The sequence below is a fragment of the Lactuca serriola genome, chromosome 7 (assembly GCF_051521515.1).
Source record: "Lactuca serriola cultivar US96UC23 chromosome 7, Lser_US96UC23_V15, whole genome shotgun sequence".
In the NCBI taxonomy this organism is placed as follows: domain Eukaryota; kingdom Viridiplantae; phylum Streptophyta; class Magnoliopsida; order Asterales; family Asteraceae; genus Lactuca; species Lactuca serriola.
In genome coordinates this window covers 64,719,764-64,737,155 of record NC_136414.1, presented here as the reverse complement: position 1 = coordinate 64,737,155, position 17,392 = coordinate 64,719,764, and the positions used below count along the sequence as shown (strand labels likewise).

At 31.1% G+C, this 17,392-nt stretch overlaps 2 protein-coding genes and 1 long non-coding RNA gene across 3 annotated transcripts; all 3 read right to left on the bottom strand.

Annotated features, from left to right (window-relative positions):
• Window positions 1-2,051: 2,051 nt before the first annotated feature.
• LOC145064046 (uncharacterized) lies at window positions 2,052-3,206 on the bottom strand. Its single transcript, XM_079011574.1, has 2 exons — window positions 3,015-3,206; window positions 2,052-2,852 (listed from the first exon to the last, which is right to left on the bottom strand). The coding sequence occupies exons 1-2, from the start codon at window positions 3,204-3,206 to the stop codon at window positions 2,052-2,054; spliced, it is 993 nt and encodes a 330-aa protein (XP_078867700.1).
• Window positions 3,207-3,242: 36 nt separating this feature from the next.
• LOC145064045 (protein FAR1-RELATED SEQUENCE 5-like) lies at window positions 3,243-5,517 on the bottom strand. Its single transcript, XM_079011573.1, has 5 exons — window positions 5,361-5,517; window positions 4,687-4,901; window positions 4,093-4,382; window positions 3,730-3,988; window positions 3,243-3,584 (listed from the first exon to the last, which is right to left on the bottom strand). Exons 1-5 carry the CDS (start codon window positions 5,515-5,517, stop codon window positions 3,243-3,245), a joined length of 1,263 nt encoding a protein of 420 aa, XP_078867699.1.
• An 892-nt stretch (window positions 5,518-6,409) lies between these two features.
• LOC145062597 (uncharacterized) lies at window positions 6,410-8,907 on the bottom strand. Its single transcript, XR_013687633.1, has 3 exons — window positions 7,518-8,907; window positions 7,307-7,388; window positions 6,410-6,556 (listed from the first exon to the last, which is right to left on the bottom strand). It is a non-coding gene; the product is annotated as an uncharacterized LOC145062597 (long non-coding RNA).
• Between the last annotated feature and the right edge of the window lie 8,485 nt (window positions 8,908-17,392).

Genomic DNA, 17,392 nt, shown 5'->3' with positions numbered 1-17,392 from the left:
TCTGATTTTGAAGATGCTAAACTTGTGCTTACAAGGAAAAAGAGAATGCATTATACTTCCTTCAAAAATGATGACAAAGAAAATGTGAAGAAATTTAAAAGACAAAAGAATAAAGAAGGAAATGTAGTGAAAGCAAGGAAAATGCCTAAAGCTGTAGGAAATGAGGCAGAAAAAGCAAGGCGAATACAAGTACGAACATCTCCAAATGTTTTGTATAGTTGTATGCATAACCTTAGCAAGGAACAGGAAGCGTATATTTCTTCTATTGGTTTGGGTCATTTGTTGAATATGAAAGTGGATGGGTGTGCATCAATTATGGGGCATTATATTGTAAGGAATTTTGATGCAGATAGGATGGTACTCAACCTTCATCATGGAGAGATACCAATTAATCGGCAGGTTATTCACGAAATGTTGGGTCTGCCTCTGGGAAATGTTACAATAAAGTCCATGGCTTATAGAGAAGTCACAGATGACACGATAACTGTTTGGAAGAAACAATTCGATGATGAAGATAATATTAGACCAAGGGCAGTTCAACAAGTTATTATGCAAACAACACGTGCATATTTACTCTTTAAACTAAACATCTTTGTCCTGCTGTGTAATACACTAGGTTAGTCGATGAGCATGGGAACATGTGACCTGTCCATGTTATCAAAAGTCACGAAAGACCTGGATCTAAGTGACATTGATTGGTGTGGATATGTTTTTGATTGCCTTAAGGAGACAAAAAGTGCATGGAATCCAAACAACAAAAAAGGATTCTATGTTGGGCCAATTATATTGCTGCTGGTAAGAGTTGTTTTAAATTCAGTTGTCATTCAATATTGGTTGACTTGTGTGTGCAAATTCATTAAAGTGAATTTAATTAATACAATATTTATTTGTCTTTGTTGTAGTTTCTATACGTAGAAAGTGTTCGATGCGATTCAGTGAAGATTGTACGAGGTAGACCAGCAATATGTTTTTGGAATGTTGATAAACTGCGTGAGCGAGAAAGAGTAGAGTGTAGGACAATAGGTCTGGGTATGGGTGAATTGCAAGAACCATTTCAAGTCATCAATGAAGCATCGGGAACTAGTAATGTAGGGCAAGAAAAAGTTAAGGTAATATTTTATTATATTGAATAATGCATATGAAATTTAAAATTTGTTATTTTGTATAATCTAAATTAATTACATTCATACATGTTGACAGGGAAATGATGCAGGAGGTGTGAAAATTAGTGATAGAACATGTAAGGTATTAATATAATATAATCATTAATAAATAATAAGGTATTAGTACAAAAACTAATAGGAAATTTTTAGTGGAAGTGGGGGGGGGGGGGGGGGAAGTGTTGAGGTAGTTTACTACTTATTCACATTTGAATTATGAGTTACTATAGTATTAATTAATACTAAATGACATATTAATGTTTTTATTTGGTTTGTAACGTAATTATATTGTGGTGACCTTATTAGACAACTATTTCAACAATAAAGGAGATGCACGACATGCTAGTGCAGCAAAAGAAAGTGTTGGAAGACAAAATAAATGATGCTGTCAAGAAATATCCTAAGAATCAGTTGGTCAAAGAATGGAAAAACAAAGTAAATGATTTGTTTAATGAAGTTTCTGCATCAGAGGAACCAGAACAATCTCAATGGTGGTATGATAACGCGACTGAAATTGAATGTACGCTGATTCTAGCAACATCCCACAAACAGTTTGACAACTCCTCGATAGCAAAATGTAGTATTCAAATGTCACAGGAAGATGCAGACTTCGTGAATAGATCTAGAAGAAAATCTTTTCAGACTACACCACCATCTAAAATGAAAATGCCAATTCCTTTGTCTGTAGTACCATTCAACAATGATGAAAAGGGGTTTAATAGAAGAGGGTACATGCCTCGCATGAAATCGAATATATGAAATCTCCTTACATTATACAGGCTGTTGATATCATCAAAGGAGTTCCACGACAATAAAAACGTGTAGCAGAATGGATATTCTCTCTCCAGGGAGAGCCAAAGTAAGTTGCATTTAAAATATGTTTAAAATTACTTAATTTTGTTGGTTGCTTATTAAAATTAGTATTAATTGGTCACATCTTTTGCAGTGATATAGTTTTCCACACTTTGGATGGTTTTTCTGCTGAGAGGTTTCACATGGAAAGTTTTTTTCCAACATGTGAACTATTTGGTCATTTGATTGATTGTTGGAGTCAAGTGTTGAATCTTGATGAAAGTAAGCGTGCACCTGAATCGACTCTCGTGCAAGTCTGACTTTGGAAGTCCTCCAATTATGGTTAACATATTGATTGCAACCTGTGCAAATTCTGGTTTTTTTCTTTATAGCTGCAACAGCTTTCTCAATAGCACTAACCATTCTTTTCTTAGTTCCACTACCTTTGGTACGTATAGATGAAGGTGGATGGATATTTATTTCATCAGGAATGTTGCATATTCCAAGCATCCGAATAATTTCTTCTTCATCATTATCAGATGATGTTTGGTTTGAACTGCCAAACTCCATTGCTGCCTGCTTCAAGTAACGTGTTTTTTCAACAAATTCCAACAATTTCTCCTTGCTTCTTTTGAAATGATCCAAGCAGTATTTAATATTGTTGTATGCCTCTGTTAGAAGTTTAAAGCTGTCATCTTCTGTTTCCATGGCAACATGTTTCTTGGCAAGCAAATGGCTGGAAATTGCATCCCTTCTCCATCTTCTGAGAATATACTGCTCTGGAATCTCTTCAACATGATTGTTTTTCAATACAACAAAAATATGACGACACAAAATGCCAGTACGTATGAGGTGATTGCATGAACATTTAACTTCTTTTTCAGGCAACTTTAGTTCAACCTACATTGTATAACAAAAATAATGTATGTTAGTAACTGATTGAATTAACATATTAGTTGGTGGTAATTGCATAATATTGAAACAAGTATATGTAATTTAAAAATAATGATATGATATACTTGTATGATCACTAATGAATAGCATTTAAACGATCAAGATAACCTTGCATTTCATCTTCAATTGTTTGCTCTTATCCATTTGTGTAATCATAACAACTTGCCACCCATCAATCATTTTAACAATGTCAATAGAACAGTACCAGGCTGCTTTAAATATTTCTTGTTTGACCTCATAGAAAATGGTTTTAGTGTAAACCGCAGCTGCATGTTCTAGTAATCCACTTGGAAGCGTCATTTAATGCTTTGCATATTTTGTATCATGTTCTAGTTTTTATTGACCATTTCGTTGCTTTCCAATTGTGGTGTCGTAGTTCATCATGAAATAGATAAACAAATTACCAGAGTTAGAGTATTTATTAAAAAATGAGTTGACGCTTTCAGACCTTGAAGTAGTTTTCATCAGACCGTGTAGTGGCATGTCTTTAAAATAGGCTGGAATCCAAAGCTTTTGATCCCTGTACATGTCTTTGAACCATCTTTTGTCCTGTAGTTTGAATTTTCTCATAAGCAGTTTCCACCTTAATTCAAAGACTTTAGGCTCGATGTAGACATTCCAAACAAGCTTAGTAAAACGCTTTTGAAAATCAGTGTTTTTCAAAAAATCGGTTGAAACCTGAAAAAAAAAAAACATTAGAATTTTATAAGATTATCTATGAATAAACAATATCTATGCTAATCATTTTCAAAAATACGTAGGCTGTGTAAATCATTGCTGAATAGAACATGTTGCGTGTTAACTTTAACCAAAATATACACACCTTAGCTTGTAGTTTTTTCATAATGTGCCACATACATAAACGGTGATTAGACCTAGGAAATATTGCTTCAACGGCCTTTAGAATTGCTGGATCTTGGTCTGTTAACACTAATTGATGGTGTTTTCCATGTGCTTTCAAAAAAGCTTCGCGCAACCAACGATAAGATTCTATTGACTCGTTGCTTAACAAACCTGCTCCAATGTTTATTGAACGTATGTGGTTATCAATGGCTGTAAACGGAATAAAAATCATTCCATACCTGTATTAAAAAGGTAATTAAAAACAAATTGAACATTGATTATAAACTAAAAAAACATCAATATTCATATTTAAAGAAAAAAATAGATAACTATAAGAGCATACTTATTTGTTCGGAATGTAGCATCAAATGAGATCACATCTCCAAACTCCTTGTAATATAACTTATCGCTTTCATCCACCCAAAACATTGCGTTTAACACACTATCAACACATTTATACTCAAATGTGTAGTTAGGTAACTCATCTTTCCTCATGTTCATTTTGTCAACAACCAGCTGTGCATCCTTGTCAGCTATAATGTTTCCCATCTTCCTTCTAAAATTTTTATAATCAATTGCTTCAGGGCCAACGTTTTCATAACCTCCTTGCAAACTAGCTTGTAACTTATGTGCCTTTGTTGCACCAATGTTAGATGTTGAAGAACGCACTATAAACTCCTTGTCTTTATAACTAAGTCATCATGCACGTTTGGAATACCGTCCTTCTTCTTTAGTTTCTAGGGGGTGGTTGTGCTTCTCTTCAAACTCATGTATTTTACAAGCATTAGTTCGCATATGTAACCTTTCAAACTTTATCAATGCCTTGCAGTCCGTGATTCTGAAGTTTGAGTTTCGTTTATTCCTTCCAGTTCCCTCAGGATCCAAAGTGTCAGTTGATCTGTTAGGTATTTTACCCATTTTGTTGCACACTACATACCTTTTTTTTAATGGTTTTGTCACCAAACCTCGTTACTGTATTTAACCTGACACCAAAACCTGCTTTATTTGCATATAATTTATACATTTCAACCGCCTCCTCTAATGATTGATAAGTAGCATCTACATCTGGCATAAATTCTTTAGCAACAATAGGTTTCCACAACTTGGTTTTCCCACCGGGCGAGTCAACAACATTACTATTGAATGATTCCTCTTCAGAATCAGTTCGATTTGTACTTGTTTTTTTAGACAACAAAAAACAATAATGCGACATGAGAGACATGATATAAATTTAGATCAATTACCTATTCATAAACTAAACAATTTTCTAATCATAATCATCGTGTGTGAAACAGTAATCAAAGTTAAAGTGTTTACTCATTTTAAAATACACATAACTATGTCAAAAGATTTAAATCATTATCATATATAATTGTATTAACGCATAATCACAAATGCTTATCAAAATTAAGAAACATTGTATTAAACTTACGAAACAATGTACAATGATTTGTGATATACACCAACATTAACTAACTAATACATAAAACGTATATGATTAATCGTATACAAATATATACTGAATAAATGACACGTCTTATTCATCATATACATAAATTCAATACTGATTGTAATACACGAACTGTATTTAAAAGATGTTGATATTATTACCTTCACTCGCATAATCAGATAATTGAATTCTTCCGTTGTATTGATCATCCGAATGATAGAAATCGTCTTCATCATATTGATTATTGTCGAATGCTTCATCGCCATATTGATCATCATGTTCGGTATCATCGCTACTGTAATCAAAACAGTCTGACATCGATATTTTGGGTTAACAAATTCCTACGTTGTTATCTTCAACCAGTAACGATGTTACAATCGTTACTGATACAAATGTCGATTGACTAAATCACGAATCGTATATCTTCAATTCAACAATAGCTATGGAATATCCCTTAATTATAGGTAAATAATAATGGATAATATATTGATTATTAATTGTATTATATGAATTAAATATTATATTAAATACAAATTTACTTAAATACCCTAATAAAATGATTGGATGATAAGTGTTGTCGCGTTTTCAACATTTTAGGTGTTCTCATTTGATCCTACTCCTATATATATATATATATATATATATATATATATATATATATATATATATATATATATATATATATATATATATATATATATATATAACATACGAAACCACGAGAATAAAACTACAAACACAAGGTACACACTACAAGAAAAAGAAACATTAGCGACGACAAAAGTCGCCGAATGCCCTATCAGCGATATATATATATATATATATATATATATATATATATATATATATATATATATATAATAGATTTGTCGTCGGTAAAAGTAATACCACTAAAAAATTGTCGGTGCTGCCCTGCCACTATTACTCAAAATGTTGCCGCTAAAGAGTTTTGTCACTGCTAATAACTATGTCACCGGTCATACCTCCTGTCGTATATGTCGCCAGTAATATTATTTTTCATTTTTTTTATTTTTTTCAAATCAAGACTTTACAGGTGCAAAAAAACCGATACATAACCACATTAAATGAAGAAAAAAAAATTACATAACGACATCTAATTAGGTACAAAAGTGTTATAATTCCATACAAATACCAAAACATTAAACAACAAAAGTTTTATAAATTTATGTCAGAACATGTCTAATCTACAAAACACAAACTAATTATCTGACGAATCATCATCTCCGCTCCCCTCGTTTCCTCCTTGATCATCACTTTGTGGTTTTCCTGATTGAGAAAGCACAGAAAGTTCCTCCCTACACACCGGGTCGTTGAGCATTGCACAAAATTTTTTCAACTACATAATAAATAACAATATACATAAACTTATAAGTTAAACTATCAACATAAACAAAACTATCAAAATACATTGCTATTTCTTGCACTTAAATAAAAAAATAGCAAAAGAACATTGCTATTTCTTATAGTTGGGACATAAACAAAATTACAAAAACAACATGCATTTATTGATGCCAAAGTACATTCTTATTATTAAACAAGGGGCAAAAAACTAAAGTACATTGCTATTTCTTTCACTTGGAACATACACACAATTACCAAATCAACATGCATTTATTGATCATTATATAGATATATGAGACTTTAAAATTTTACACTTTACTTATTTTGTGCTAAAGAGCCTTAAACACAATAAAACCAGAGTACATTGTTATTTCTTATATTTGGGACAAAAACACAATTACAAACATAATTACCAAATCAACATGCATCCTACATTAATAACATTATCAAATATACATAATTTATACACACATACATTCCATATTTCATACGTACATATAATCCATATTTCATATATAGAAATACACATTATACACACATATACATATAAATAGATATATACATACATATACATATATTTGATCCACATTATTGTTTTCATACATAGAAATACACATTATACATACATATACCATGCAAATACACAAAAATATATACCAAATATACACACATATGACAAATTTCACATAATAAACACAAATACATAAATTTTGCAAATAATTTCAAAATTAACATAGGAAGAAACCTTTGGTGGCTGGAATCAACAATGGTGGTCGAAAATCAACAAGGTGGTGCAGTGGTGGTCGTAATCGATCTAGTGGCAATAACTGGAAAAAAAAACAAAAAACTGAAATCAATGATTTTTCTTAATTTTTAATTTTTGCAATTAACTCAACTATAAGTTGGAAATTGACATTACAAGAGAAATAGAAAGAGAAATTAAGAAGGAATTGCACCTTAGTCACCGGAATTTAACCTTAGTCACCAAGGGATTTCCGACGAACTTTTAGCGGCGACATGAACTTTTAGAGGCGACTCAAGCTTGAGTTGTCGCTAAAAGTCTTTGTCGCGGCTAAAGATGTTGCCGACAATGATATGATGTCTTGTAGTGTCACCCAATGCAAGTAATCTAACACCATTTATGAGTTAATCGCATTTGAAAAGGTATTAGGTGCTCCACGTGGACATATAAAATAAATTGGCGTAAGCCTTCCAATAGAGTCTCGTAATATTGTGAGGGATAGTCCTCACAACCAACATAAAAAAAACACAAACTCATGTACAACTAACATAAACCAAATCATTTTTCATTTCAAACTTTCATATAAAGATCAATAAATGCATATTAGTTTGATAATTTAGATGTTTGTTGATTATTTCTTATAATTTTTGGTAATTGAAATTTTGGTAATTCAGTTTATGTTCTTACTTTGGTATTTTATTTTATGTTAGTTTGGTATTTTGATATCTTTGGTAATTGGAAGTTTTATATTTTGATATGCTGATAGCTTGACAGGTAAGTTGGTATGTTGGTAGTTTTGATAATTAGAAGTTTGGTTTATTTTAAACTTCTATTTTATTACTTTGGTAATAGTTAATATTAATTTAGATGTTTGGTAAGTATTAGTTCCGAACTTTGGTTTATGTTGAAATATATATTAATGTACATATTCATTTTGTAGCCGAAGTATCCTGTAAACGTTATTATTAGAAAACCCGACATATAGCAAGAAACTTGCAAATTGGTTTCAGTCATTGTCGAAATAAGTTGATATCGAAGGTAATGATGAAGAGAACGAGAGGCCCGAAGATGGTATAAATGAGGAGTCAAACTAGTTTATTTATAATTTTATGTTTTGTTAAAGCTTTAATTTTATGTAACAAACAACTTTAATATATTGTATATTTTGTATTAAATTTTTTATATGATATAATGGATTAGCATTACCATTACCATAATTTGAAAATTGTTTTAATATATATAAATAATAATTTATATATACTATAATAATAGTTCATCTATTTTTTTTTAATAAAAGAAAGGGTCATTAGCGGCGATGTTACTAACGGTAATAAAGAGAAGTAGTGGCGACATTATATGCGACGACAAACGGACAATAGCAATGAGGAAACAACTACGACCAAGTAGCGACCACCTGTTGTGGTTAATGCTTTTAGCAGTGACATATGTCACCCTTAATACCTATACAAGGGCTAAGTAATGTCGGATTTTGATATCAACACCATATCTAACTTACCAAATGAACATAAACCAAGTGGTTTTCATAGTTAAGAGTTATACCATCTATTTTATTTTTTTAAAGAAATTATAAATTTATTCATAAGTAGTACAGAAATCTGGAATAAAGCTATAAGAAAACGCGAGTAACTATATATATATATATATATATATATATATATATATATATATATATATATATATATATATATATAGGTAGGTAGGTTAAAACGTTTCTCACATCTATTGTGTGTTAGAATGCACCAATAGGAATTTAGTATTAATTATATGTATATTAAATGTTATCCATACTTATAACTCATATTTATGGAAACTAATTAAATTCGTCATTAATGTCAACAATAATATTCTTTCGGAATGAATTCATATTTAGAAGAATGAGAGTGTATTCCAGCAGAATGAAGGTGTATTATAGTAGAATACACTCTCGTTCTTCATATTCCATACAACTTTATTGTATTTTAAGTGAGTGAGTCTTGAAACAAAATATGAATTCATATATAAAACCTAGATGCAAATTGATTCTAAAAGAATGTTATTGCTAACATTAATGACAGATTTAATTAGTTTTCATAAAAGGAGATTATAATAATAGATATCATTTAATATACATATAATTATGGAAATCATTTAATATTTATATTTATTTAATTTACTAAATTTCTATTGGTGCCTTTCTGCACACAATAAATATAATAAACAAAATAACCTAACCCTATATATATATATATATATATATATATATATATATATATATATATATATATATATATATATATATATATATATATATAAACAAAAAGTTATGAGACACAGAGCAAGTTGAAGGACCTGTTTACTAAGCTAAAAACTAATAAAAACTAAAAACTAATATTCGTTTACATTCAATTTATATTTCATCCGTTTTTTTCTTATGTAATTACGCTCAACAAAAAGACCCACGATTATGTTTGTATTCCTTACCATACTGCAACTTTGAAACCATGTTAATATGTTAGAAATTCTTGGTGTACGTGATGAAAAAATGCAAAAAATAACACATGCAATATGCAATGAATTAAGAGTATCCATAATGTCAGGTTTAATAAGAGTTGAATAGATGATAATTAGGATTGAATAAACATTTAATGGAGTGTGAGTGATGACATGGAAGAGAGTTGAATAAGAGAGTTGTATAATCATTGACTGGTTCAATGGATTTAATGTTTTCTTTTTCAATTATAAATTTCAAACCAAATATACGATTCCATTAAACTATATAGAATTTAATGGAGTGTAGATAGAGTATAGTTGAATAAAAAATAAAATGTTGATATGACTGACAATTCATTAAACTCTATAGAGTTCAATGGATTGTTGATGCCGTAAGCATGATGAATAAGGAAAAACAAGTATCAACGAAAGTGATATTGGCGCGGCTCAAGCTGAGATTGTCTTTTACATCTTTGGTAAATCCTACTTCAGATTGAACCTAACCAACATCGCTTTCTTATTTGCTTCCTCCATATTCATCAATCACTTTAAATTTCATTTTTATTCTACTAGTTTTGTTTATAACATAATTGATAAAATAGACGATTACAAAAATAATTGTAAACTGGAATAAACAAATCATCATTTTTTAGGGGAACAAATCTGTGATGGAATCAAAAGGTAACCTTTTGTGTAGTGAAATATGGAGTTGTGGGATCTCCATATATTAATCATGGTTCATATAAAAAAAATTGGAAACCAATTAAATTATTAGAGAGATAGGATCTCAAAAAGTTAAATAAAATAGAAACCAAATTAATTAAGTTCTAAAGGTATGAGCTTTCCTCAAAATAATCCAAAAGTCTTAATTTAAGTTATAATATATCTAATCACGAGTTATCGAATAAATAATTAAATATATATCGGTAGATAGATGATGGAAATTTTATTTTCCATATGCTTGAGGTTAAAAAAGATTTTAAATATTTTTACCAGTAAACACGAGATAAAAGATAAAATGGATATATTTGAAGTTCTAAGCAAAATTAGAACGATATTTGATGGTATCTTAATCGTTATAGATTAAAAGTAGGATCAAAATATTGGTTGTCTAGAAGATATATGAATGCATGTTTTTAGGAACATGGGTTATGTTTTCATAGAGAACATTAGAAGAAGAGTTGGATATGCATGGTGGCAACGTAAGTGGAGAATAAGAAAGACTTAACTTCGAAGCTCTGCCTGTACGATGGAAACTTGATGGAAATGCACGGTGCAATGGGAGAGACTGAGAGAGAGGGAGAGAGATTGCATAGAAGAGTGGGGAGATGGTGAGGTTTAAGAAGAGGGTTTGTGTCTTGGGTTGAGAGAGAGAAGGTGGTGATTGAAATCATTTCAAGAGGGGGCAAAACTTCCTTTAGGTTTTATCATGCCTTAGTTTCTACTCATCTCTCTCTCTCTCTCTCTCTCTCTCTCTCTCTCTCTCTCTCTCTCTCTCTCTCTCTCTCTCTCTCTCTCACACACACACACACACACAGCACACATATTTTTTCAGGAGATGCTTGTTTATAACTCAATAAAGAGAGGGTCTTATTCGATAGACTATATCTTTGTTTCCGTAAAACTTATATAATTAATAAACAAGAATTCATTAGGATTCATAAATAAAATTGTTTGTTTGCAACCAATTTGGATCCATCGACGAGAACTTATTCAGTAAGTAATTAGGCTATCAAAACAATGTTGTTGAGTTTTTTAGAGAAGTGGGAGAAAAGAAATAATGAATGTAATGAAAATGAAATGAAATGAAAAGGTATTTCATTTGTGTTGGAAATATATATATTGATGAAAAACTGATAGTTTTTTTATAATTTTTTTGCTGGAACTTCTATAATTTTTTGTTTATTATGTAAATATTTGGTAATCTTAAGGAACATACGAATATTGGTAAGAAAATATATTTAGACAATGAAATCTCCCTTCACTCTTTGAGAATTGCGAGGATTTCCTTGGAAGAAGAAACAATGAAATCTCCCTTCTTTTCCTCCTAAAAACCTCATGAACACGATTTCTCTTTGTTACATTTCCCTCTCCATTTCTACAATAAAATCAAGAGAATACAACTTAATTAGCACAATATATACCATCTCTTATTCGTCACACTTAACAATTAACAAATATTTTATCTGTTACTTATTTTCTAATAGAATTTGTATAATTATACATTAATTAATTGTTTATAAAGTTATAACAAATAGTTATTTAACCCTCTCATTGTTTCTCTCTCTTGCGCACGCCACACTGAAAATATTCTCGCCCGTAAAAGCCCCAGTCATATTATATTATAGCTTTTAAGTATATATATACCAATACTTTGAGAAAAGAAAAGTTTTTGAAAGAAAGATCATGCTTTCTACTTAAATAATGTTTTATGTATGATACATATATTGGCTTATTTGTAACCTGTTAAGCATGCAAGTTTAATAAAGGGAATGATGAACGATTCGTACAAACATTAACAGTATAGAAATGCTTCGTGCATGTAGTTTAACTTCTACTAAATAATATATATTCGAATAAATATTTTACCATAAAATAGTTTAAATTTTGACTTGTTACATAAGTTATATATATATATATATATATATATATATATATATATATATATATATATATATATATATATATATATATATATATATATATATATATAAAAGACAAATTAGGCTCATTACAATTTACCAAGAGAAAATTAGGAGTTTACCAAAATAGTCACTTTCACAGATGCCATCTGCAAAACGGTGATATCATATATGAAAATATGTTGCCTATTTAAATGTGTGTGTGTGTGGTGGGGTGGGGTGGGGGGAGACAAAGAGGTTTCAAGTGTAGTTTAAAATTTCGCTATGATAAATTATATGTGGAAATTTGAGAAATTCATTTGCTCATATGGCATCAGCTACATATGTGATATGATAAAATTGATTTTTCAAATGTCATCTGCAATAGATGTTCATCTTCAAACTAGGATTTCTAACAAAAACATGTATTTTTTTTTCATTCGTACTACAAACTCTAGTATTTGTAAGGTGAAATCTAACATCCATACAACAAATTTAAATAAAGAAGTAATGGTTTTTTAGAAGTCCTACTTTTAAAACATTAAAATATTCGATAAAAATTTCTCTAATATAATTCATTTCTCTGAGAAAAAAAATGACTTCAAACCCGACTGAGCATTTTTTGGTTGGGTGTATCGGTAGTTTTTGATAGTTAGAAAATCACAGACATCCTCGGGAAAACACTAATGAACTACGCTATCCCTTCACTTATGCGGTGAGATACCAACCATCCGACATCGCCCACAAAGCTAAGAGGCAATTGGCATCGAATAGTACCCATAAAGAACGCTAACCGCTACCGGCATCTGATGCCATCTGATAAGGGAGAACTCTTTCGGCAAAAGAATTTTACCAAAAAGCACGATTCAAATCATTATGCTCGATAAAAAGAAAAAAGGAAGCTTAAGTAGAAAACAACACTATTGCTAGTAAGATAGCGATCCAGAGAAGCGCCAAAGAAAGAAGGGGACACAAGCAAGCGCAAGAATCAAAGCAGGGCAGGATCGAAGAGCTTGGACAGCAAGCAAGCGAGAAGGAATCCCTCAAAGGCACTGAGGCAAGGCCTTTCCGATGCGCGCTAAGACAACCACTCACTCAATATATTAGGCGTTCTGTTAAGAACTATGGTGTAAAATTTCCAATAGATATAAGTTTTACCAATTTATATAATTTGATGAAATTGAAGAAAGCTTTGGAAGATAATATCACTTTGTCTTTAAATCTAGCATCTATATTGTGATATCTGACATCAATACAACGAATTTTAAAAAAAAGAAGTAACAGTTTTTTTTTATGAGTTCTACTTTTCGAATATTAAAATTCAACAAAAAATTTGTATGATATAATTTCTATGAGAAAAAAACATGGCTTCAAATTTGATTGAGTATGTTGTTGCTTGTATCGGTGGTACTTGACAGTTAGCAAATGATGAAACTCATACATTAGATCTTTTGTTAAGAACTATGGTGTAAAATTTTCGTCAAATATAAGTTTTCATGATTTATTAAATTTGTTCAAACTGAAGATAGGTTTGGAAGGTAGATATAATATCATGTTGTCTTTAAAACATTCTACCATGAAGTATATGATAGAGATAATTGATGAGAATGACGTGAAACACTTGAAAATGGTAATTTAGAAAGTTTCAAGTATTGCACATATGTATATGGTGGATATTGTTTCGGTAGAGAAGGCTCCAATTGTTCAATATAACGCATTGAATTTATCAATTGTTGGTGGGTCGCTATAGCTGAAAAGGATCTAGTGATAAACGATCTAGCGAAAGAGGAAAATGATTGGGTGATAACTGATCTATTGGAAGAGGTAGCAACCATCAAAAAAAGATTTTTATCTGTAAAGGTGTTAATTAGTATCCACTGGATATGATGTATATTAAACACCATTACAAGCACAAATTCATTATGTAGATCTGTTGCAATAAAAAATTCACAGAAATATTTGTTGATTGTGAAGTCTGATCGTTACCTACAGAGCTAAGTAAATCCAAGGTAAGGAGCATGGCGAAATGTAGTCACCAATGTCCCTAAGCATAGTTAGTCATTACCATGATGTAGCAGAAATACGTTTGCATATTTTTAACGAGTATAATCAGCAGTCTAGAGTTGGGCGCAAAGTATTGGGAAGAATCACTAAAGATGTGATATATGTAGTTATCGCTTGACCGCCTCTATTGACGTGTATTGACTTCCATACCTTTATGGAGACAACCTGTCTTGTACTATCATCGTGGCCTTTTCTCTTACAAGACGCATCATGTTTACCCATGTTGCTTTGGCACTAATTTTGAGGTCAACAAATCTGTATATTCTCGTTGATTGTAACATTGGTAGTTACACCGAAAATTTTACTTCTTCCGCCCATATTAATAATTCATGTTTCCTTTTTGGTTTTCCCAAAACAATAGCCTACTTCTAAAAATAAATATCTTTTTTTTTATCAAAATACCATTCATTATTAGTTAACCAACCACGGAATTAAATACAACAAAAAGATGGAATTAAATGCAACAAAATAGTAAAATTGTCATTTACTTTTATAAAGCTATAGGTAATTAATGTTTCCTTAATCTATATGTTTTTTGTGTGTAGACAATAATTTTGGGATGGAGAGAGTATAATTATACATAATGCTTATCAATAAAATAGATCTAGTATTCTTGGTCTATTAGATTAAGGTGTCTAAGCTCATAACTAAATTGATATATAATTGTAATTAGAAGCTACGTTTTTTTTAAGTTGCCCTCATAACTAAAAACTAATTAGAATGACATTTGTAGAGAGAAGAAATAATTTATTAGTTTATTATATGATTAATACATTAATTCAAATAATAATAATTAATTAAGAATTAATCAGAAATAATTAAAGGTTAATTAGAATTAGTTGAGAGTGAAATGGCTTAGTTGTAATTGTTCAATAGCTGAACAAATGAGAGGCTCCAGAACCTTCCTATGATGGACGGTTTTCGAGTGCCCAATTAGGGTTTTGGAAGCCTCTAGTGGATAATTAGGAAACTAGATAATTACTGAATTTAAAATATTATTATTATATGTTCAAATTTAGGGTTTCTAGGGTTTTTCAGCAGATATATAAAGGGTTGTTGTCGGATTAAGGTGTCTAAGATCATAAATAAATTGGTGTACACTTGATTAGAACCAAAGTCCTTTTTGGACTGCCCTCAAAACTAGTAATTAAGTAGAATGACATTTAGAGAGAGAGACTAATTAATTGATTTATTATATGATTAATAAAATGTAATAAATGATTTGTTAATATATTATGTGATTAGTATATTAATTAGAAATAGTATTATTTAATTAAGAATTAATCAGAAATTAATTGGAATTAATTTTGGGATTAATATGATCAATTCAGGGTGCAAGGACTTAAACTATAATTGTTCAAAAGTTAAACACGAGAAGTATTCTAGAACCCTCCTAAGGTGGTCGACTTTGGCTTGCCCATTAGGGTTTTTGGACTTTCCCTTATAGATAATTAAGAGATTGGATAATTACCTAATTTGAAATATTAATATTATATTCAAATTATGGTTTCTAGGTTTCCTTGTATCAGCTATAAATAGGACCCTTACGGCTTCCATTTCCGTCTACTCCTCTTGGCAAGAGAATAGTCGAATTTTCTCCACCCTCCTCCAATTTCCTCAAGTCTTCTAATTTCTATGGTTTGGGTACAAACCTGTAACATCCCAAAAATAGTGATAAACTTTTCATTTTTAAATTCATCAATCCTATACATCACATGTCTCAAAAACATCCATGATACAAACTATCCAAACATTAGAGGAAAAGAAATCATAATTGCAGAAACATGATAGGGAGAATGTTGTGTCATCATGTTGGGCCATTCCCTTTCGTACCGGAAGTACCTGAAACCAAAAACATAACTGTAAGCACAAAGCTTAGTGTGCTTCCCCAAAATAGCACATACATCATAGACATAAATATAACAACACGTGGTTGTGTCAGGTCCCTATCAACTCTTGGGGCCGTATCAATCACATGTACCAGTAAATAGATGTGTCGGGTCCATATCAACCCCGGGCCCGTATCGACCTGGAGTCCATAATGACTCTGATCCCAGATTGGCCCCATACATATATCATACAATCATATCAGTAATGGTCACATAATCACGTATACTCTACACATATGAATCAATGGGCCGACATTGGTGTCTTCGACTGTGACAACCCGAAATTTATATTTTGTACAAACAATATCAAGTCAATAAAAGTTAGAACAGTTGCAGTAAATTTTCAGACTTTTAGTATAAGTTTGAGTATTTCAGGATTTACACTTAAAGAGATATCAGGAGAGAGGATGCACTAGGGTATTGTGCAACTCTGTTATTCCAAAACTCTATGATATTAGAGTTCACTTTCTGAATAAAATATTTTTTGCCAAAAACCCCAGGGGTATATATATGTTCCTTAGCCATATTTATTCATTTGTTCCATTTCCAACTAGAGAAAAGCCAAATTCTCTCTCACGGATCTTCGGCCTTTCGTCCCAAATCGTGAGTACTTCTATCTAAGTGTATTATAGAGCTTAATATGTGTCTAATAACCTAGAAATCATATGAAAACAACAAGATCAAAGAGTTTACGGCCCAAGAACATCTTGGACCGTAAACCCTTCTTTAAGGGACAAAAGAGTGCCCTAGTCCCTTCCTTTTGCAATAAAACTAGCCTAGACTCGTACCCTAATGTATGTAGCACTAGAAAACACCCCAAGAACACCAAGAGTAATTTGTTCACGGCCCAAGAAGTTCTTGGACCGTGAATCCCAATCAAGAGTGCCAAAGTGTGCTTTAACTCTTTATAAGCCTTGGATACTAGCCTATATTCATTCCTAGTTAAGTTAGGGACTTGAAAACACCAAAAACACCATGCCCATGAGAGATTACGGCCGTAATCTCTAAGGGATTTGGTTCTAGGG